This window comes from Salvia splendens, chromosome 10 (assembly GCF_004379255.2).
Source record: "Salvia splendens isolate huo1 chromosome 10, SspV2, whole genome shotgun sequence".
In the NCBI taxonomy this organism is placed as follows: Eukaryota; Viridiplantae; Streptophyta; class Magnoliopsida; order Lamiales; family Lamiaceae; genus Salvia; species Salvia splendens.
This window is the reverse complement of record NC_056041.1, coordinates 8,748,433-8,773,436: the sequence shown is the minus strand read 5'-3', so window position 1 is coordinate 8,773,436 and position 25,004 is coordinate 8,748,433. Positions and strand designations below refer to the sequence as shown.

Here is a 25,004-nt window from a genome sequence, read left to right as displayed (position 1 = left end):
GGAGGGGAAAATTTGATTTTCAGAGTATCATATTTTGAAGGCAAAATTGAAATATAGTACATCAAAACCTCACTACTTTGCATACTCACTCTTGTGATTCAGTTAAGATTTCATTTGTGTCAATGTTCAAATGCATTTTGCAGTCGGTGCCCAAGTGATGTACCCATCACGTGACAGCAAATCTCATATAAATGTCTAACACGTTTAACCAGTCTAATACTACTATTGCATTTACAAGCTTCGCAGTTTGGATATGAAAATTTTGACACAGTGCATAAAATAAATAGACATGTGTAAATATCACTATCTGCCGACAACTTCGTAAATGCCGTATATTATTCACAACTACGTTGCATCAGAAAATTGATTTTAATGTTACTTATTGTAGTATATTTTTATAAGAGTTTGGAAGGGATTTCGGTTTTATTTTATGTGAACATAATTATCCTTTAAAAATAGCCCAGCAAGCGAATGCGCCTCAGCCCAGCTTAAGGAAATAATATTAGGATGCAACTGCGGCCCATTCTGAAAATAGTGGCTAAATAACTACACACTCAAGCCCAACCAAAATTTCTCCTATTAAAGGTTAGCATCTTCGAATAAATTCAACCAACCACACAAAATCTATATGCTAAGAAATACTCCATATTGAGTATCCTAAATTAGTGCATCCTAATTCATAACATTGCATTTGACTATGGAGACGGAATTAGGATTTTAAAATAGAATAAGGAATAATTATATTTTTTTTATTTAATAATTAGTTGAGACGGATAAAATTACAATGATCTTTTATAAACAATGACGAAAATGTTAAAAACATCACGAAAAAATTTAAATACAAAATATAATGGCATTTCATTAATTTTTTCTACTCCTCCATATTTATTTAATATCCGTGCTTCACGCGACCACCTAAATAATGAAAGGGGTGAGGTGACTGCACCCACCCACCAACCTAACAAATATTCCCTCCATCACTTACTTTTACTTTTTCATTTTAGGCAATAAATTTAAGATTAATTTTTTAGTATAATTAAATTAGAATTTTAAATGTAATAGACATCATTTAATAAATGAGCTTTTAACTTAAACTAATATATTAATTAAATGCATTAATTCTAACTTAAACTATAAATAGTGTAAGGAGTTTGTAACGAGCCGAAAAGCAATAGTGCAAGAGTATGACTTTTCTCCCCTAAAATAGTCTATTTTCGTCACACGTGTTACGTCACCTTATAACGTCATCTCCGTTGAAGTCCTCTTCAAATTTATTTAAGTCTTTTTCGAACCTTAAAACACCATCATCTAACAAACACCGTTCTCTCCTTCTTCACAGAGCATCTGCTTTTAATTGTAGTATTCATTTTTCTACTTCTTTTTTACAAAGAAAAAGAAGAAAAGTCGATCCCTTAATTTCTGCTTCAATTCCGCCATGTCTTCCGTCCAAGTGGAGAAGAGAAAACGCGAAGGCGAAGGAAAAACCAACGGCAAATCACGGGAAGATAACGGCGGGCACAAACGGACGGCGACGGCGGTGGCGGCGCCGCCGGATGAAGAAGTGGAGGAGTTTTTCGCTATAGTGAAGAGAATTCGGGTGGCGCTCAAGTATTTCGAGAAGCGTGACGGCGTCAGAGGTGGCGCGGCGGCGAAGACTGCGTGGACGTTTGAGCGTGAGGACTTTGACGGAGTTAAGACAGAGACGGAAGGCTGTCACGGGCATGAAACTACGGGTCTGGATCTTAACTCCGACCCGGTTTCGGATGGATCTGATTCCGTTTAAAGGCGTTGTTGGTTTCTAACGCTAGCATTTGGAGTAGTAATTGTTCGATTGTTGTGAACTAACTCATGTTTCAAAACCCTGAGATTATCTTTGAAACAGACAGATGCTTCTGAGATTTGTTTTTGGATTATTTCTAGCATTTCTGAATTAAAACTGGAGAATCAATGATTTTATACTTCTATCATTTAGAATTCTAGACACTCGAGATTACGATGCATCATTGTGAATTGTGATTGTATCAATTTATTGCTATTAATTCTGGAAATAAGTGATTACAAATTAATAGAAATAAGTATTTACAACAACGATTGAGAAGTTCAGAAAATTTATGATCGCCAACGGAAAGGATTCTTAAAAACAATTATGATAGCATATTTCTGGTAAATCGGCTGGTTCGAGGTAAATACCATAGGAGTTTCTCTATACTTGTCATCAAATTAAAATATGAGTAATTTTACGTGCTAGATTTCTACATGCCTGTAACCTTTTAATAAAGTAGTGACTCGAGTAAGTATTGAAATTTCTCGACTCATGCATATCAATAATAATAATAATAATAATAATAATAATAATATTATCATCGTCACGAAATTAGTAGGTAAGTGTTCATAGAGTGGTCATCGTCGACGTTCTGTAGCTGATAAAATTGGAAATGAATTAGTACTATTATAATGTACTTGTCCGTTAGCAGTTAGCACCAGTTGCAGTATCGCCATTATTATGTTCTAGGGAGAGCTTTTGTCATGCAAATCAATTTTGAAATTGTCAGGTGTTTCACATGTGCATTGAATAGAAATAAATGTATACGCAGTATTAAAGTATTTAGAAAATGTTACAATTATGTTGTATTGGTCAATAGTGAAAGGCTGCATTAGGTTGGCTTTTGACTATAAACAGATTAGTGCCATAGACATTATATACAGTTGACTCGACAATGTGCAGTCATCAACACATAATATTCTTTACTTCATTTTTAATAAAAGTAATAGTGTAATGGATGTACATTTATTATTATGTACATATCCCCACGTATTACTTTTGGAATTAGAATACAAAACGGCATATGAGAAATAAGAGAAACTCCACTAATCTAACAATATTTTAATATGAGTTGGGGTCTGTGGCGCTTGGACATCGAATATTACTTATCCTTAACGTTATTGATAATTAATTAATTGTATCCGTTAGTTCATATAAACGTGTGAAAAAACAACCATAAATAATTAGTACATCTACAGGCATTCACATATGCTACAATGTGCTACTCCTTGCATCGATTATTACTTCTTCTACAGCCAATTTTATAGCTGGTCCTTACTCCTTATTTAATTACTATCACAATTGACAATACTTTCAAATATTATCAAATTAATCAATCTTTCGCAAATAGATATTTCTAAAAATAAAAAAATTTAATCTTCCTGTCTATTACAACATACTCCCTCCATTTATTAAAAATAAAAACTTTTGAAACGACATAAATTTTAATATAAAATTGATAAAGTAAGTTATATGGAAAGAAATTTTTGAGTTTTAATATAAAATTGATAAAATAAGAAAGAAAAAGTGTATTTGTGAAAAATAAATTTTACTTCAACAAAAAGTTTTCTAAAATAAAAAGTTTCTGAAAAATAAGCAGTAACACGTTATCTCCCGTAACGTCATGTCATGTTCCGTCATTGGCGTAGAATCCTGATAAATAAAATTCAATACAAGTTGAACAGACTGAGGTGAATTTGATAAGCTGAAAAAAATATGATTGAATAGATGCAATTATTAAAAGTTAGAGATAAAACTGATGAATTTGATAATGGATCTAAAGGTCTTAGATTGAATAGTCAACCCTTCATTCTTTTCCTGAATTGACACAATTTATTTCTGTGAAGCAAACATAAGTAGAATTGTCACAATTAATTTCCAGAATTACTTCCATAAGGAAAATGCTTATATTTTCTCATTACAATTACTGTTTTGTTACTACTAATATGATTTAAATGTTTATCCGCATCAGTGTTAAAAAAAATAATTACCAATCCTTCTCCAAATAAAAATGATGAGTACTACAACATAATTAAATATTCCAAAAATTAATGGGTCCTGGAATTCTGCCTGATTGAGATTTTTATACAACGGGCTGCCGCTTGCTTTTGTAGACGGTTCAGTATATATGGGCCTTTTGAGCTGTCATGTTCAATAAACTTTTTAAGCCCAATTTTTGGCCAGTTTGAAATTATCAGTATATATATACAGAGGAGAGAGGAGTGATCAAGGTCTAACTAATTTTAAGTGTATAACTACAAAATAAATCACAAACATATAATATGTCAATCCAAAGGCTAAAAATAAAGGCAACAAATCTTTCATATTTAATTAACAAAAATAGAATAAGCGCATTATTGGAAACCAAATTTTATGGTAGAAGCATTTAATCTCACCCAGAATTGGTCACACAAAATCAAACTCGGCGACACCGTCCTCCGCTCTGCCACCGCTCGCAACACCGGCAGACCTCCATGCCCGTGACCTCGCCTCCTCCTGCTCCTCTTCCGCCTCCTGCAACTTCATATCCCTCTCATCCATCACTTCCAGCCACTAAGAGGTCTCCGACGTCGTCGATGTGGAGCGGCGTCACAACAATAGTAGAACCCCTCTCTTCCTCGACAAATTCCATCGCGTCAACAAGACGTAGCAAGACTCATGCTGATTTGCTGCAATCTTCATCGTTTACGCTCATTATCAACAATCTCCATTGTTAATTGCAAAATCTTCATTGCAAGAGTTGATTTCTCCTTCTCACTTGTGATTTCGCGATCAACTATATCTGTATATCATCTCAAAAGATGATTTCTCCATCGTCAATAGTCGATTTCAAGATCTGCTAATTCAATATTTCATCACAAGAGTTGAATTCACCATCTCATGAATTGAATTATGAGATGATCGAAGATGGTGCATTTTAAGATAAAATTAGTTCATTTTGCTTCACTAAAATATCAAACATCATATTTAATTCACTATAAACAGCATTTCATTAAATATTATATGCATCACTATATGCTCAATATACTTCACATAAATGGAAAAATATTACACTATAAGACATGCAGAATTTACTTCACTGTATATACAACATACATCACTATATACTCATTATACATTATAAGGCATGCATAATATGCATCACTATATGCTAAATATACTTCATTAAAATGAAAAACTATACACTATAAACAATATTCTTCACTGAAATATCAAATATCATATTTACGTCACTATAAACGACATTTACTTCACTATATACACAATATACATCAATATATGCTCATTATACTTCACTGAAATAAAAATCAGTGCACTAAAGTGATGTATATTGTTCATAAATTGAAGTATATTCTCCATGCCTTATAGTGTACTGTTTTTTCATTTCAGTGAATTATATTGAGCATTTAGTGAAGTATATTGTGCATATAGTGAAGTATGTACTGCGTGCCTTATAGTGTATTGTTTTTCCATTTTAGTGAAGTGATCATATAGTGAAGTATGTTCTACATGTCTTATAGTGTACTGTTTTTTTTTATTTCAGTGAAGTATATTGAGCATATAGTGATGTATATTGTTCATAAAGTGAAGTATGTTCCGCATGCCTTATAGTGTACTGTTTTTCCATTTTAGTGAAGTATATTGAGCATAGAGTGATGTATATTGTGCATATAGTGAAGTATATTTTGCATGTCTTATAGTGTACTGTTTTTTTAATTTCAGTGAAGTATATTTTGCATATCTTATAGTGTACTGTTTTTTTAATTTCAGTGAAGTATATTGAGCATATAGTAACGTATATTGATATACAGTGAAGTATATTCTCCATGTCTTATAGTGTACTGTTTTTTCATTTCAGAGAAGTATATTAAGCATATAGTGATGTATAATGTGCATGTAGTGAATTATATTGTACATATAGTGATGTATATTGTGCATATAGTGAAGTATATTGTGCATATAGTGCAGTATGTTCTGCATGCCTTATAGTGTACTGTTTTTTTCCATTTTAGTGAAGTATATTGAGCATATAGTGATGTATATTGTGCGTATAGTGAAGTATATTCTGCATGTCTTATAGTGTATTGTTTTTTATATCAGTGAAGTATATTGATCATATAGTGATGTATATTGTTCATAAAGTGAAGTATATTCCGAATGCCTCTTTTAGTGTACTTTTTTAATTTCAGCGAAGTATATTGAGCGTATAGTGATGTATATGCTTTGCGTCTAGTGATGTATATTGAGCATATAGTGATCTTTCTCCACGTCAAGCTCTTTGAAACGTTGTCAACAGAAATACCCTGCACAAGATCACACCAAATGAATTTTCAAACCTCACATTTCAATAAGAAAAAAACAGGCAGTGATACTTTTTTTCCGATTCTCCAACTATTGCTCAAAGAAAAAAAAAACTTATAGAGATTTTAATTTTACAAACTAGATTAGAAGAAAATGCAATCGCAACGATCATGAGACGGTGAGGAATGGAGGACACAACGCCGGAAATTGACGGAGGAAAGCACGGTGATGAGCCCTAACTATGCGACGACGAGGAATGGAGGAAATGGCGGCTGGAATGGAGGAAACATGACGAAGAATGGAGGTCACGGTGGCGGAACCCTATGTATTCGACGGAGAGAGAATGAGGTTTAGAGAAGAGACAGACGGAAGTGGAATGTTCAAATTAGGGAAAGAGAAGTCCCACCTCATTTTAATTCAGCAAAACGACCAATATACCCCCGAGTGAACTAAACTATTCATATAATGAATCAAAACCTGAATATAATGCTAGAATTCTAAAAGTAATCTTAGCCCTTAATTTCTTAATCTTGTGGCTGAAATTTATTCTCTAGTTATATACTTAAGGAGTACTTGCCCCAAATCACTACTCTTAACAGTATCATTTCTACACTCCCTCTCTTTTACTTTAAATAACGAGGGGTAAATCTAGCTAAATCTCAAGTCTCTTTCTTAAGGAATCGGAAGCCTCCACACCCGATCCAATAAAATAGAGAGAAGTGAATTAAGGTAAATTTTAGTCAATTTTATAAAGAAACAGTCAAATATTATGATGGGTACAAGGAACCACCATAATGGATGACACTCGTTGCCACTTGTTTCGAACCCAACACCTTATAATCAATTAATACTCTCCAGTTAAGCTACCAAAATATTAATTTCCCTTTTTCCATTTGGAGGGTGAGAGAAACTACCAAGAAATTTGCAGGTAAAGTTCCGTCAAATATTAATGGGGATCTACATTGCAGGACCATTATGAAAACTTAACACTCGTCATACGTGACTGACATCTTATTTTCTTCGTTTCTGAGTTTCCTAACCGATTTCATTCTAATCATTTTTCCTAAATAAATACTCTATTCGTCCCCCAAATTTTGTCATAGTTTGATCGGACACGGGTTTTAAAAAATGCAATAGAAAGTGGTTGAAAAAATTAATGCAGAGTAAGCTCTACTTTTATATATTAGTTTTATAATAAAATATGAGTGAGAATAAGTTAGTGGAATGTGTGGTCCACTACCAAAAATAGTAAAAAGTGAAATGTGACAAATTTTATGGGACGAGCGGAAATGAAATAATGTGATACAATTTCAAGGACGGAGAGAGTAGTAAAAAGTTAAAACACACAATTCATTTCACAATCTTACCCACTCTAGATGGTTAAAAGTACTTTTTCCCTCATTTAAAATTCAAATTTGTTGCTACGGTCGCCATTAGAGCACCCGCAACGCGTCGCGCGGGTGTCTCGTATCTCGTCCCTCCGAGACGAGACGGCAGCGAGATGCGTTGCAGCTTTCCATCTCTTCCCGGTATCGCCGAGACGCCCATCCCACCGAGACGGCTGGCGCCAGCTCGCCACGAGCCTGCGCGACGTGGCGTGCGCTGGCGCTAGGCGTGACGCCCACTCGTCGCCCCACGAGTGGGCTTCGTCATGCTGCCGCAATAAATCATTTTTTTAAATTTTGAATTGAATTAAAAAATTTTAAAAATTCAAACGGTAATGTTACCGTTTTCGGCCATTTTTTTTTTCTTTTTTTACTCTATAAATACTCATATTTCATCCTCATTATACACACAAACACACATCTATTCTTCCCAAATCATCTCCATTTCCTCTCTAATTTTCATCTAACCTCTCCAATTTTCATCAAAAAATGTCCGACGACGGAAACTCTGGCGGCTCCGGCGGGTTTGACATCAATGCGTTTGGCGACTGGGGGCACGTACAATGTCTTGGGTGGTTCCGGTTCCGGTTCATCGACGTCGGGCACCCAAGGCTCGTCGACGCCGGCGGGGTACCAATCACCCCATTTTGATGTGGATGCATACGCTCGTCCCTCCGCCCCAAGGTATTCGCAGGGATTATCCCAAATTAAGGAGGATTATCCGGATGAATCGAATCCGGAAGGAGGACGAGGCGGTGGAAGCTCCAGGGCATTCGACGCCGCGGAGGAAGAGGAGGAAGCGGCCGAGGAGGAGGATGTAGGTCGTCATCCGTACAGCCGCAAGGACATTATGGCTCTGTACAACGCCTGAATCAGCGTCTCGTACGATCCCATCGTCGGGAATCAACAATCCCGGAAGTGCTTTTGGGAAAAGGTCACCGAGGCCTACAACGAGATTAAGCCGAAGAGGTCCCGCCGCCGCACATTGAAGATGCTCCGAAGCCATTTTGACCGAGTCGACAGAGAGGTCAAAAAATTCTGCGGCATCTACAAGAATGAAGCGGCTCATTACCAAAGCGGAGCCACTGGAGCCGACATTTTGAGATCGGCTTTGCGAGTCTATTTCGACGACAACGGCAAAGAATTCAAACATGTCGATGTTTGGGAGGCCGTCCAAGACGTCGAAAGGTGGGCCGGCGGTGTCCAGTCCAGCACGAGCTCGACCTCGTCTAGTGGGGGCGGTTCAGGCAGCGCCGCACAAGAGGTTGCCTCGCAGGAGGTTGAGGGCACGGCAGATGATGCAGGGGGAGTCCTCCCGTGTGCGTCGTCGGCCGCAAGGGACCAAGGCGGCTAGAGGGAGGAGGGGCCGAGACGAATCAAGCAAGGCGGGTTCCCAAGGGACACCCTCCTCCCTAATGTCCATGTACTTCACCGCCACGATGACGGACACTTCCCGGATGACGCCCGCCCAATATCAAGCCCTTCATGCCGGCATTGTGTATCTGGCGGGACAACTTGGTATTCCGCCTCCATTCGGTGCACCGCCACCGCCTTCGGGGGATGATTCGCCAGCGGAGTAGTTTTTATAATTTCTATAAATTTGTATTTTAAATTATGTCTTTTTTTATTTATTTTACCACGGATTTAATTATGTATTTTTTAGGATTTTAAGTTGTAATTTTATTTTATTTAATGAAGTGTGTTTTTATTAATTGAATTTGTTGGAAATAAAAATAAAAAATGAAATTGAATGAATAGTTAAAGGATGAAATGGTTAAGAGGCGGATAAGAGATGGAGGGTTGCAGGTGCTGTCTCTTAGTTAAGAGATGAAGTGAAAAGTATAGTGAGACCCATGAATAGTTAAGAAATGAGACGGTTAAGAGACCGCGTTGCGAATGGCCTTAGAGGCGTCGATGTACTAGAAAGAAAAGTACTACTTACAATACTAATTTCATGTTACATTAGCCAAATGAGTATGAATTTAGCTTTATTTCATTGTCGACAATTTTGCAATATTTATATCTTATCAAAAGGTATACCATCAATCCAATTAACGGCTTAAATTATCAGTTAATTTTTTTAAAATTATTGTTGACCATTTACAATAATATTATTGAGCGAGTATACAATGGATCCATCTTCTAATGTAGAATGGCTGATTAATTCGTTATTGTGCTACTATACGAAGTTGTTGGTTTAGAAGATTGAATAATTGGATACTCTTTATTTCATTACATGCACCGACAAAACTTTAAAAATTGATTAAGAAATTTAAAAAATAAAATATCCAACTTGGAAATGAAGTATACCGTATAGGCATTTATGTTTTATAATGCTACATGCGAACCAACACACCTATCATTTTTTCTTTCTTTCTTTCTTGTTTTGGAGGCCAATTTTAGGAAAAATATGTAAGATTAGAGAAACAAACACTCAATTTACAAAATTTTCATTATTTTACATCTCCAACTACTCCCACGTGACGTTGATATCTTGATATTTTCATTAAGACAAGTTTTGGTTGGAAAAATCTCTGCAACTACTTAATTGTACAACAGGTCACCATATCAACATCTCTAAACCTAACAACAATAGTGCTACATTTTAAATTTTTTTACTTTTTAAATTTGTATATATGGCGTCTGAGTAACATATTGAGTGCATTTATTTTATTATAAATGTTATCATACGTCTTGTATGAAAATTAAAGAAATAAAATAATGTGTGCCATGGTTGATTCATCGTTAGACTTAGCAGCCAATAAATATATTGACCAAATTATAGAATTACTATTACTTATGTTATTTAATAATTGCTTCTGTTCCCTACAAGAATGAAAGGTCAAAATTCAATTTTTTTCATTTTTTTTTCAATTTATAAATTTGACAAAAAACCCAGCTAGCTATTGTACTAAATGGAGTACGTTATTGAAATACATGTTGCTTGCATTTTAAATTTCAAAACTACATATATTGAATAGTACTACTAAAAGATAGATGATACTAAAAAATTGTTTATTCAAACAAGGACTCTAACTTTACTTATATTACAGTGACATGATAAAATTATTCATTAGCTTTCGTGGAGTAATATTCTTGAATAGGCACCTCAAATCTAACTTAGAGATAGAATTTCAGATTATAATTGGTGCTAATATATCATATATATACACACGTTATCGTGATAAATAAATTGGAAACCTTGACATTTATTCAAATACTGGAAGTTATCAACTTTTGACAAAGCATAAAAAAGGAAGAAAAAAACACACAATACACACAGAAAGAGGAGAATAAGAAATACTTTTCGTGAAGTGATAAAAATTTGGACCAAACAATTTTAAAAAAGATGCCTTCTGATAAATGTGTGGCCCACAACAATTTTAGGCAGTATCTATCTGGTGAATATTTATCTTTGGATTTCAAAGTTCATAGTAGTAATATTTATTGAGCTTGTATTTCTCTTCCATATACATATATGGAGTATATAGATTATAGATACATGTATGTTAGTACTTATATTCGTTGTGATAATATTAATAATATACTAATTTTAATGTAGTGTTCTCACAATTAGAATTGGTAATTAATTTCTTACACGTCGTATTAATACTGTGTTATTTACTGCAATTAAAGTGGAGTATCAAATTTGATGAATCGGCGAATTTTCGATGATGATGAATGCTCGTAAAAATAAATTACGACACAGAGAATTTTACGTGGTTCGATTTACTGAGGTAAATCTACGTCCACGGGGAGAAATGAGGGCAGGTTTGTATTGCTTGATCTGCGAAAATACAGCTTACAACACAGACTTGCTATATGCTATTTTATCTCTAGAGAGCTTAACCCTTTTCTATCTGATCTAAGTTCTATTTATACATTGAACTAGGATCGTGGTTTGCAGCCCCACTAACAAGATCGTGGGTGAGCAATAACTGCTCAATAACTGCTTCATACCACTAAATAGATCGTGGGTATAGTGGAGGTCGTGGAGGCCTTTCATGAGTCCACTAACTCCTAGTTCGGTCGAATGCTGAGACCGAACTGCTGGACTTTACCGATCAACTCTTGCCGATCTGAGAGGAGAGCTTGACTGGTCGGCTTTTACCGAGCTGTAGGCTGAGTCCGAACTCTTTGGTCGTGCCGAACTCTTTGGTCGTGCCGAACAGATACTCTTTCTTGGGCTCTGGGCTGATGGGCCGTCACTGTTATTGGGCTTGCCATTAGGGTTTAGTTCGTACCCCATCACTACCCCCCCCCGAAAAGCGAAGTGGATCACTTCGGCGAGGTGAGTCACTTCGGCATTCTGGATAACGGTAAGGGGGAGGCTGACGTCAGGGGACGTGCCTTGCGCGTGCCTGCATTAAATGCGACAGTAAAATCCGGCCGTTGATTCCTGAAAAGGTGGGATTCGAAACGGCGCAACGATCTCGAAATCTTTCCCGTATCTGATAAATACGCTCTTTCTTCATCATTGAAGCACTTTTGCTGTTGCGTCTTCTATACTCTCTTTCTTGCGAAAATTCTCTCTCCGCTTTCAAGAATTTTTTCAGACTATCTTCACCTTCAAAAAGTAAGAAAAATGTCTTCTTCTTCTTCTTCGGAGTCGGGTAGCGTTAGGAAAGGGGGTAAGGGGTCTTCTAGCCGGAAAGAATCCGGGGAGAAGACCGTAGAGTATTTTCACAGTATCTTGAGTAAGGATACTGTGATATCCCTTTACGAAAAATACTCTTTTCCTGGGGGGAAGGCGGTGGTACCTGACGGTGATCACAGGGCTGACTCCCCGCCGGAGGGTTACGTCACCGTGTACGAGGCCTGCTTAGAATGCGGGCTTCGTTTCCCCCTCCCTTCTGCCTTTATAGATTTACTAGATTTTTTTCAGCTTCCTTTAGGCCAGGTGACTCCGAACTCTTGGAGGCACTTGTCGGCCTTCGCTGCCGAACTCCGTAGGTTAGGAAGGGATTTGTCTTTGAAGGCGATCCTTAAATTCTTTCAATTTAAGAGGAAGGGGTCTTGGTTTTACTTGATCCCTTTACAGCCCTTTAGGGCCTTTTGTAAAACGAAGTGGCCGAAGTGGCAAAATCGCTTCTTCTACTATGATAGGACCGCGGCTCCTAGTTTCCCCTGGAGAGGGCCGGAGTCCGTTATCCGTCACCCTCGGCCTGAACCGTTGGACGAGCTCGATGGCGAGCTCAACAAGATTCCCATAGTTAGGAAACAATACACGGAGTCTGAGCTCGTCAAGGGCGACGTCGTGTTCGACATCTCGTCTTCGGACGAAGAGGCCGAGGGTGAGGATTTCTCTTTATCTTTATGCTCTACTGCTTTAACGAAGAAAATCTGACTTTGCTTTCTTGCTTTTTGGCAGTGTTCATGTTGAATAAGGCTATCAGAAAGTCCTCCGAGCTTGTGGAGCCGGAGAGAGAGAAGGCTACCAGCTCGGCGCCTGATGCCGAGAAGAATCCGAAGAGGCAAAAGACCTCTTCGGGTCCAAAGAAGCCGGAGTCGACTTCGGCAAGTAGGAAGGGGAAGACCCAGAAGCCCCCGAGAGCGCCAGAGAAAGACATGGTCTTGGCGCCTCCTTCGGAGCATATCTGTGAGCCATTTCTATGGCCCACGGACTTCGCCGAGGTGAATTGTCTTCTTGATTCCTTGGCTTGGCTTCTGTCCTGTATTTTTGGAGCCCTCTGTTAACTTTTTTCCTTATCCATTTTCAGAGGAATGATATGCTCTCCAAGCTCGTCGCCGTCGAACTCTCCAAAGCGTCCAACGACTATGCCGAGATGCAGAGGAAATTGGCGGCTGCTTGTCACCGGGCCGAGCAGGCTGAGGCAAACTTTGAGAAAGCCAGGGCTGCTAGGATTTCGGCCCAGGATGAAGCTCAGTTTGCCAAAAACCAGCTCGTCATCCAGCGAGAGCAGACGAAACAGAGGGATGCTGCCGCCGTGGTTGCCCAAGGAGAGGGTCTCCGTGCCTACACGGAGAGACTCTTTTTGAGCAGCCAGTTTTCGGCCTTTGTCGGTAGTCTGGTAAGGCTAATTGCCGATAAGGGCGAGCAGGGGGCCGACGTCGTGCTGCCTCTGTACAGCCGAGAGATAGCAGCTCGGCTTCAGAATCTGCCGCTCCTTGAGGAGCTCGCTTCATCCTCGGTCCTGCTTTCTGCAGACCGAGTCCGGAGTTGTCGAGCTGATCGGGACGAGAACCTGGAGGCTATCTTTGCCTCCGTGGGACCTGTTTCACCCGCTTCGACTTACAACGGAGAGGGTGAGGCCGAGCCGCTGGAGCCGGAGGCCGAAGTCGAGCGGGCCGGGCATCCAGAGGAGGAAGCCGATCAGGAGGCGGAGGCGAGGCCGGCAGGATGCGAGGCCGAGGCCGAGGTAGCTCAGGAGAAAGAAGCTGAACCAGAGCGAGGAGCCGGAGACGAAGCTGGCGGAGTATGATTTCGTCTCCCTTCTCTTAGTCTAGTTTCTTCTTTGTAAAATGGCCTTGAAGCCCTCCTAGTGTAAAAATTTTTCCTTGTGAATGAAAAATTCTCTACACTTGTCTTCGTATAGCTTTTCGTACTCGCCTTTACTCCTGTTGTATTTTACTATCTGCTCGGTACAGCTGCCGAACTAATATAGCTGCTTTGTACTCAAGGAGATGGAGATACTTCACTGGAAACGGCTGTACTCTTCGGCTTTAGACGAAGCTGAGAAAAGAGCTATAGCCGATCAGACGAAGAATGATGAGCTTCTGGCTCGTTTAGTGAAGCTGGAGGCCGATAATAAGGACTTAGAGTCCGATAAGAAGGATCTGGAGGCCGAGCTGAATACGACCATTGCTGAGAGGACTGCGTACGAGGATTACATCCGTGTGCGCGGGGGATTGACCATATCAGATGTTCAGAGTCGAGTTGACGAACTGTGGGAGGAATATCTTGTACTCCGGAGGAACAATGCGCTGGAGAGCTCGGCTTGCCAACAAGTTGTGAAATCACTACGGCGTTGGGCTTCTCGGTACAACATTGTTCTTTCTCGGCGCCCCTCCATAGAAAGATTCCTTCGGCATATCGTGCCAACAGATGCTCGCACTCCAGATCAAACCTCTGGTTCCCTTGTTCAAAATCCTACTCCAAGTCAACAACGAACTCCGGAACAGCCGGAAACGTCTAGACGAGAACGGGCTCAGGAGCAACCGGAATCGTCAAGACAGGGACGGACTGAAATTCGCCGAGGAGTTGTGACTATGAGCGAGCAAGATCAGCAGATGCTTATTGCAGAGACTCTTCATCGCCGAGGTGTTAGGACTTCTCGGGCTCGGGGAAGAGGCGTTGGGTCGAGGATAGCATCTCGTCGACCTGCTTATTCTTCATCTGCTCGGAACGACCGAACTCGGCTTCCAGAGGATTTTGTGAATAGGTGGCTCAACTTTAGCAACCCCGGACAGTAGAATAGTCCTTTGTAATAGTAGGGTAGCGGAGTTGTATGCTGAACAAGATTTGAAAAATGAAATTTTGTTTCCGCCTCTAACACTGTATTTACAGCTTAGCGAAAAAATTTCATCGTACTTGTCCTCGGTCTTATGAAGTATACTTCTTTGACCGGACTCGTCTTTGGTCTGATGAAATAGACATCTTTGACCGGACTCGTCTTTGGTCTGATGAAATAAACATCTTTGACCGGACTTGTCTTTGGTCTGATGAAATAAACATCTTTGACCGGACTCGTCTTTGGTCTGATGAAATAAACATCTTTGACCGGACTTGGTTTGTGTTCTAATTTGGCGATTTTTGTCGCCGGGATCGAACTTTCCCTTGTCCTAATTCGGCGAGTTTTATCGCGTGGATCGGACTTTCCCAGTTAACCGAAGTGGTCTTATGCAGTAAACCTCTTTGACTAGACATGGTCGTCCTCGGTCTTATGAGGTAAACTTCTTTGACCGAACTCGGTCGTCCTAATTCGGCGAGGTTTATCGCGTGGATCGGACTTTCCCTTATTGCAGTTCGTTTCAGACGAAGTGCTTATTAAGCTGAATTGCGGTCTTGTATCCTCCTTGGAAGCTTGGACGCACAATCGTTGGCTTATTGCAGTTCGTTTCAGACGGACTGCTTGTTAAGCTGAATTGTGGTCTTATATCCTCCTTAGAAGCTTGGACTCGCAATAGTCTTTAATAATCGATCTAAAAAGGGGATCAGTCTTTAAAGAACGATATACCTTGGTACCATTTGTAAGAGACGACAAGCACATAGAGACAAAACACATAGAGAAAAAAATGAAAAAGACGAAAGAAAAAAACTTTAAACTTTTCATAAAACGACAAGTAAAAGGTACAAGTAAAAAAACAAACAAATAAAAACATGTACCCCTATGACCGAACTAGACACAAGACAGACTGACCGGACTTTGTCTCTTACAAGTGGAACTTCTTGAGGTTGGAGACGTGCCATGTTCGGGGTACTTGTTCTCCTGACATGTGAGTCAATTTATAAGACCCTTTGCCGAGGACTTCTGACACCCGATACGGACCCTCCCATGTGGGCTCGAGTTTGCCCAGCTTTTCTGCTCGGCTTACTTCGTTGTTTCTCAAGAGATCTCCCACTTGAAATTGAAGCTTTTTCACCCTTTGGTTATAATACCGGGCTACTTGCTCCTTATACTTGGCTGCTTTTATGCACGCCAATTCTCTTCTTTCTTCGGCGAGATCTAGTTCGGCTCTCAGTCCGTCGTCATTCATTTCTGAGGAGAACTTGAGTTCGGGGACTGGATATGCCGATCTCAACCGAATCACGGCTTCAGTGCCGTACACCATCGAGTTCGGCTCCGGTGTGACTTCGGTCATTTCGCCGGCCTCTGATTCCGGCTGCTGTGATTGCTATGCTTGATGGTGCCGAACTGATTGCTCGGCACTTTTAAGCGCAATCTGCGAACACACTTGCTCTTTTTCGATCACCTCGGATGACCGCTATCTCTCCTTTAGTGGAGAAGGTGTTCGGCGAGGATGCCTCTGATCGCTATGACCGGGCTTCTTTTTGTCTTCTCTAGATGAGCTGTCTAAAGACCGTTTTCGACGGTCTGCCTCATCGGCACGAGAAAACTTGTCCGCAATGTCCCACATCTCTTGAGCTGTTTGCGGACCGCACTCCACGAGCTTTCTGTAGAGAGCTCCGGGCAGGATTCCATTTTGGAATGCCGAAATGACAAGTAGATCATTGAGATTATCTACTTGTAGGCATTCCTTGTGGAATCTCGTCATAAAATCGCTGATCTTTTCGTCGCGACCTTGACGTATAGAAAGCAGCTGAGCCGAAGTGCTTCTGGCTTCCGCTTTCTGAAAGAACCTCCTGTGGAAAGCATCCATTAGATCTCGGTAGGATCTAATGCTGCCTTGAGGGAGGCTATCGAACCACCTTCTTGCGTTCCCGATTAGCAGCTCGGGAAACAGCTTGCACATGTGGACCTCGTTGAGACCCTGGTTCGCCATGTTATACTGATAGCGTCCCAAGAAATCATGAGGATCCACGAGTCCGTCATAGGTCATCGACGGAGTTCGGTAGTTCTGTGGTAGGGAAGTTCGGGTAATATCGTCCGAGAACGGAGTCCTCAATGCTCCGTACATGGCGAACCCGACATTTCTTCGGTATGGAGGAGATGGAGTTCTCCTGTGATTCCGGTACCGAGGATTCTTTCTTCTGGAAGACATGATACTACTGCGGTAGTGACTGTCTCGTATGGAGGGAGAGAGAGAATCCGCCGTTTTCGCCTCCGGCTGCTTTTGGCTTCTCTGCAGGAAGGTTAAGAATTCCTCCTGCTTTTCAGCCAAAAACAGCTTGACAGCCCCGTTCAAATCGGGCTGCTGGGAAGACTCGGTGTGACGGCTTTTGGAGCGGCTTGTTCCTCCGCCATGAGAACTGGTGGTGGATTTATCCCTAGGCTGTTTTCCAGACCTATGGGATGGATTGGCTTCCTCCTGGTTCTCACGGGCAGGAATACGGGTACTCTGCGATCTGGTATGCATTTTTTGGGTTGAAAAAATGGTCAAAAATTCGCTTTATCACAAATTTGGTTCTCTGTTTCCCACAGACGGCGCCAGTGATGAATCGGCGAATTTTCGATGATGATGAATGCTCGTAAAAATAAATTACGACACAGAGAATTTTACGTGGTTCGATTTACTGAGGTAAATCTACGTCCACGGGGAGAAATGAGGGCAGGTTTGTATTGCTTGATCTGCGAAAATACAGCTTACAACACAGACTTGCTATATGCTATTTTATCTCTAGAGAGCTTAACCCTTTTCTATCTGATCTAAGTTCTATTTATACATTGAACTAGGATCGTGGTTTGCAGCCCCACTAACAAGATCGTGGGTGAGCAATAACTGCTCAATAACTGCTTCATACCACTAAATAGATCGTGGGTATAGTGGAGGTCGTGGAGGCCTTTCATGAGTCCACTAACTCCTAGTTCGGTCGAATGCTGAGACCGAACTGCTGGACTTTACCGATCAACTCTTGCCGATCTGAGAGGAGAGCTTGACTGGTCGGCTTTTACCGAGCTGTAGGCTGAGTCCGAACTCTTTGGTCGTGCCGAACTCTTTGGTCGTGCCGAACAGATACTCTTTCTTGGGCTCTGGGCTGATGGGCCGTCACTGTTATTGGGCTTGCCATTAGGGTTTAGTTCGTACCCCATCAAAATTCAAATGACTCCACTTTCTTGAAAGCAAAGCAATATCATAATCATGCTTTATATGTGAATATATGTCAACCAATGAGAAAAGTCTTCTTTCCCCATCCCAAACGTTGTTACACAAGAAAGGGTCATTATTTATGAGGTGTAAACCATGCCATTTATTTTATTCAATTACTCCGCATTTAATCTTTTGCCCCAATAAATACGGAACTTTGATAGTGATTGTATTTTTGGTGTGGGTATATATGGTAGAATATAAATAAGAAAGCTGACTTGAAAAGAATTTATGCCCACAAAGTAATGCTAAATCAAAAGTGGTAATAATGTTGGTCTAGTGGATCTAATTATTGTGTTTGAAGTCTAACTATTAGAAATGAGACACTCACCCCTTAAAAGGCCTCATAAGGGGGAGGGTTATCCACACTTATATAGAAGAGAATGGATCTTCACCAAGTCGATGTGAGACAGAATTTAGAGGATTTAACACGCCCCCTCACGTGTGGGCCGGAAAGGACATCGGTCTTCCATCACGTGGGTAGGCAATGCAAGAGAAGCCATCATCGATGTTGGCCGGAAAGGACATCGGTCTTCCACTCGTGAGGTAGATAAGAGATAAAGAGAAAACCATCATCGACTTGGGCCCGCTCTGATACCATATTAGAAATGGGCCACTCACCCCTTAAAAGGCCTCATAAGGGGGAGGGTTATCCACACTTATATAGAAGAGAATGGATCTTCACCAAGTCGATGTGAGACAGAATTTAGAGGATTTAACACTAACAACTTTTTACTACTTGTTATATATAGTCAGCTATCTCTATTTCATCAAGACTAACTCAACTTGTTTGATGATCAATTTCACTTGATTTACCGTAAAATGACTTATTTAATATTTTCTGTTTGAATATCATCAATGTTGGAGTATAAAACTTTTAAACGATCATCGATGAATATATGTGGTGACTGGTGAATCTACTGGAATTGGTGATAACTTGAGATCATCAAAATGAAATTACACAAAATCTTATCTTGAATTTTATTTCAATTGAAATTCACAATCAAATTGTGATGTTATTGTAACTTATTAAGTAATTGTCATCAACTTGTTAAACCAACTCAAATAGTAACAAATAAAAACGGTTCTACTACTTTATATATAGGGGCTTTTTTGTAATTATCTGTTAATGAAAACGTAACACGAACATAGTTTATGAGTTTATTCAGCAAGCATCTTAACTAAAAGTTGGAATTTTTCACGCCAATTAAGAAAATGTAGTATTCAAAGACAAAAAGAAAGTTATACAGAAAAAGAAACACTAATTAGTGGAAGAATTAAAAAATAAGTGCATTGTCTAATCAGAAATCTACATCCAAAATTTTTGTATAATGCACATAGATTATATTCTTCATTGCAGGCTTCGATATATATAGAAATTATCAATTCACCAATCAATCTACTTAGTTTGTAGCTAGATTTTTTTTTCGTGAAAGTGGACCGTAAGGTTGTATACTTCACATAATAAGGTATCGTCCTTTCGTGATGTAGAATAATTGGTGTTGTTTAAGTGGGAAAAAAGGCAAAAGCAAATAAATTAATTTGTGGTTGTAATTAATTGGTAAAGTTTGTGGTTTTATTCGGATTTTGAGCACATTTTTGTGGGCTGGCTGGAATTTCTAAATTATTGCTCGAATATGGGGCATCCAGATAATTATTAGAGCTACAAAATGACGAATTTACCACTTGGGTTGGATTAATAAAACAAATAATTTATCATCCTAAACCGGTGCACTATTTTAGAACCACTTTTGCAGCATAGAAAATGACGTGGGTCCAACCACGTAGATTATATATTCACGTTTTAAGTACTGTGTAGTTGAGATATTTTTTTTATATGTTAATATTTTAAAAATTGATATGTTAAAAGTTAAAATAGACAGAATAAGTAAAAGAGGAAGAGTAAATAAATATGAGAAAAAATAAAATTTTTGCTAAAAGAGAAATGTCTTAACTATTTTTAAATATTCTAAAAAAAGATATAACTCACCTAGCTTGACACAGAGGGAGTATAATAGTATTGTAGTGCAACAACTCCGTTTATATAAATTGTATGTTACCTAGTCATTTACAGCCCCAAGTCACAAATTCATAAAACAGTGTCTATATATGAAATGCGTCCTATCTTTATTATATTTTCGTTTATTTTTACAATTTTAAATTATTTTTTATTTATATTAAATATTTTGTGTAGTAAAATAGTTACTCAACAACATTCCTCAAACTTTTATTTTGATTTTTAGCATAATGAACAGGAGTACAATTTAAATTTGTGATGATTTTTTTATAAAATAGTACTTCGTATCATCTCTTGCAACACAACTTTACCGCAACATACTGCTAACATGAGCGATGCGCTAACATTTTATTTTATTTTAATGCTCCCTCCATCCCAACTTAATTGTCACTCTTCTCCATTTCGATCCGTTTCAACTTAATTGTCACACTTCATTTTTACCATAAAGGTCTCACATTCCACTAACGCACTCTACTCACATTTTATTATAAAACTAATATATAAAAATGAATCTCATATTTCACTAACTTTTTCAATCAACTTTTCTTTATATTTCTTAATATCCGTGCCCACTTCAATAGTGACAATTAAATTGGGACGGAGGGAGTATCTATCAAATAATTTGGTAGTTTTTTATTAAAAAAATAAATGGCAAACAGTAAATTTAACAGAATACATATAGTGAGACCATCCACAACGCGTCTCGAGCCGGGCTCGCGTCTCGTCTCGGAGAGACGAGACCCCCGCGAGACGCATTGCAGCGCCCAGCTCGTCTCCAGCTCACGACCGTCTCGTCGCGTAGCTCGTCTCGGAGAGACACGAGACGAGCTGTCTCGCCACGCGCCAGGGACACGTGGCACGTCCCCATGCGTGCGTGACGCCCACTCGCTGGCCCGCGAGTGGGCGTCGTCACTGATGACGCAATAATTCATTTTTTTTAAAAAAAAAATCGATTTTTAATAAAAAAATTTTTTTTTTCAAACGGTAATATTACCGTTAAATATTTATTTTCATTTTTTAAATTTTTAATTTTTTTACTCTATAAATAATTCTATTCCATACTCATTTCAAACACAAACACACATCTATTTCTCTCAAATCCTCTCTATCACTCCAATTTCCATCTTCAATCAACTCAAACAAATGGATCCTTTTGAGCAAATGCGCCAATTAATGGAACAATCACTCGAAGAAGGTCGACGACGAGAGGCGGAGGAAGCCGCACCACCCCCACGACGCTCCCGGAAGTACATCAATCGGAACCGGGAGGAAGCCGCCGCACGGTTAGTACGCGACTCTAGCGCCCACACCCAACTCCAAGAGGATCTAATTGAGCACATTTGGGAAAACTTTGGCGGAGAAGATTAAATTATGTCATTTTTATTTTTTTAGAATTTTAATTATGTCTTCGTTTTTTTTAATGTTAAGTTGTAATATTGTTTTAATTTTAATAAAGTGTGTTTGTTTAAATTGAATTGGGTTTTAAAAAAAATTATAAATTAAATTGAATGAATAGTAATTAAGAGATGGTATAGAGACGGTTAAGAGACGGAGCGTTGCAGGTTCCGTCTCTTAGTTAAGAGATGGAGGAAAAAAGGACAGTGGGGCCCTCAAATAGTGCTCAAATAGTAGTTAAGAGACGGTTTAAGAGACGGTATAGAGACAGCGTTGTGGATGGCCTGAGTATAAATTATATGGCCAACTCATGAATCACCTACATTGGCCCATTAATCGATTATCCACATTCATCTCGTGATAATAACAACTCTTTTGCTTGCTACATCTTTCAGCTGGAGCATTTTTTTAATATAAAATCCAGCTTTTTTTAATATAGAAACATTAACAATATCAATGCTAAATATAATAAACATCTCATACAAAAAATTTATCCTTATACTACTAAGCCATCAACGTGTTAAATATATTAGTATACACATCAATAATATACTAATACCAATAATTAATACTCTTATTTCCTTACTGATCCATATCTCTCCATTATTTGTTAGAGAGCATGACATATTCATTTAGATTATTAAGTTTGATCTGAGCATTACTTATTAGGGTAGCGGCATGTAACACACATTCATACAACTAAATTTTATTAAAAAAGAGAAGAAAAATACTATACTATATTTTATTAACTTGAGTTAGTGTAAGATTATTAGTGGAATGATTTTGTGATTTTAGTTTAGAACAGCAATTTGTGGTTTTTAAGGTTAGGATTTTTGTTTTGTACCATCATTTTGTTTATAATAATTATATACTGAACGATTTAAATTCAATACATTATTTAATTCATTACACGTGGCGAAGTTTGTTAAATGGAACAAGTTTAGCCTCACCCGTAACGCTGAATAAATTGAATAATAAAATTAAATCAAAGAATAGAGTTATCTAGATGGTTTGAGTTTGGACCATTATTTATTGAGGCAGGCCTATTGTATCATGCACGGTTGAATAATTGACAAACTGCTTTGCAAAGAGAGCCACCTTTTATGAATAAGCAAATTGCATTCTTATAAATATATTAAGTATTGAGCTATCTCATATACGTACTAAATACCAGTAATAATACCATGCTATGTATCTAGGATGGGTGTACTACATGTATAATTTATATACATTTATTTTTATTCATACTAACAAATAACAATACCTTGCTATGTACTTTAGGTTGGGTACTTTGGTATGGGGGGTTACGTTACCTTAGAAAACATTTGTAATATATAAAAACATTTTTAAGTTGTATTAGTTATAGATTTTATGAATGGTTCCGGCTAATTCAAAGCATAACCATACTATATTCAATTGTAATGTATTTTCTGTCATCATTTATTTCAAGAACATTTCCTATATTTACCTTCAAAGTGATTTTGAATAATAGCCCACAAAATGTAAAGTAGAAATAAAAATTTGTCTATGATACTCTTAGTATAAGATAATTAATTATTGATAAGACACTAGGTATGAGTTAATTGAAAAAAAATGTTCAATTTATAAAGAAATGACGAGAAACTTGCTATTTTATGGAAGCAAGAAAAAATAAAGAATAAATATGTAGTGCGTAATATTGGTTGCCGGAAATACATCTGATAGATTAGATTCAAAGAAAAATTCGCAACCCACTTTCCTAAAACCAACGCCCAAAAACAACTAAAATTAAAAAAACAAAAGAACATCCACTATAGGCGACCTTCCCCAATAGCCCGGTCCCTTTTTTTTATCCACAGCCCCAATTTTTTGTTCATAGCCCCAATTTTTTCCTCCACTGCCTCACTATAGGCGGACACTTCCAATAGCCCCAAAATTTTATAACCAATTTTTATTTTAATTTTTTCGTTTCGTTTTTAAATCAGCTGAATTGAAATAATTATAAAACGAGGTAATTGAGACCGAATATTCGTTGTATTGGCAAAGGTAAAATTATACAACGAACGTAAAAAAAAATACAAATAAAAACGCCGCCACAGTCTAATCGGTGGCGTGTCCGATTCCTCTTCCTTGTCCACGTCGCCTTCTCCATCGCCTTCAACGTCTCCCTCGCTGCCGCCGGCCGCCGCTGCCCCAGGACCCTCATCAGCCAAGCGCAGACGGCGCTGGATCTGACGTATGAGGTCGGAGTATATATTCTTGATGTACGGGTCGGTTGCCACCTCGTATTTGCTGCAGGCATCATTCAATTCGTGCGCCAGCTGCGCATATACGTTATCCCTCAAGACCTCGCTGGCAAAAGGGGCCCTTGAAGCCGGTAGAGGCGCGGGCTGCGGGGCGCACGATCCAGAAGCCGCCGACGATCGTCGGGAGGAACCGCCGGCTTTTCTAGCCCGTCGGATAGAGGCACGTTGTCCCGGAGGGCGGGCGCGCCTAGAGTGTGTAGCGGAGGGCTCTGCGGCTTGCTCTTCGTTCATGTCGAACGATTGCGAGCCGGTGCCGCTGCTGTAGTCCCCAAAAATGTTGTGTCTTGTCCGCTTCGTCGCCGGACCCTGCTCTTGGGCACAAATGGCCTTGAATTTCGGGCAGTCCTGGAGAACTTGAAACTCCTCCCACATTGTGAACTTTGGATGGCCGAGCGTGTGGTATTGCTCCATCGAAAGTTCTTTCACGTCAGCCTCGCTTCGGCCACTCTCCGCATGGAGCAGGTTGTTCTGGTATATGCCCGCGAACCGCCGGGTCGCCGGCAGAATCCTAGACCACTTCTTGCGGAGCTGTTCCCCGTCACGCGGGAGGGCGTCGCGAGGTTTGAACTCGTTGTACGCCTGCACGACGCGCTTCCAAAAGCTAAACTCGGTCTGATCGGTGCCCACTACGGGGTCTGATGTGGCGGCATCCCACGCCCTCGCCACAGCAACAGACTCCGCTTTGGTGTAGTGGATGGGCTTTTTTTTCGACTTGAACTGAGCCGCTGGCCGAACCGCCACCGGAGCCGACGCCGCTGCCCGATCCGCCGGCTCCGCTGACATTGCCCGATCCTCCACCGCCACCGCAACCGCGTTCGGACCCTCCGACTCTCGTCGCAACGGGCGTATCCGGTATATCGGAACTAAGTAGATTGAACATCGTATCTAGTGTGTCTTGATCTGCTTCAGTGAAAGGAGAGCTGCTGGATTTGAAAGGGGTATCCGGACGCGCATGGTGAAGGGCGTCGAGGTTGGGTCTGTAATCTCCAAACGCCGATCGGCTCAGATTCCTCGCCAAAGGTTGGGTGGGAGAAGACCTCCAAAGCTGAGATGGTGGCGGAGTTGGACTC

General features: G+C 39.5%; 1 protein-coding gene across 1 annotated transcript; it reads right to left on the bottom strand.

Annotated features, from left to right (window-relative positions):
* Positions 1-4,500: 4,500 nt before the first annotated feature.
* LOC121752577 (glutathione S-transferase T2-like) lies at positions 4,501-24,717 on the bottom strand. The gene is made up of 2 exons (XM_042147702.1): positions 23,718-24,717; positions 4,501-4,604 (listed from the first exon to the last, which is right to left on the bottom strand). The coding sequence occupies exons 1-2, from the start codon at positions 24,715-24,717 to the stop codon at positions 4,501-4,503; spliced, it is 1,104 nt and encodes a 367-aa protein (XP_042003636.1).
* Between the last annotated feature and the right edge of the window lie 287 nt (positions 24,718-25,004).

Bases quoted from the DNA above. Each gene is read 5' to 3' on its own strand.
- LOC121752577 (XM_042147702.1), bottom strand. From the start codon at position 24,717: ATGTCAGCGGAGCCGGCGGATCGGGCAGCGGCGTCGGCTCCGGTGGCG. The intron at 4,605-23,717 runs GTTTTTATTTGT...GATGATATACAG, and splicing joins ACCGATTAGACTGTGGCGGC to ATATAGTTGATCGCGAAATC.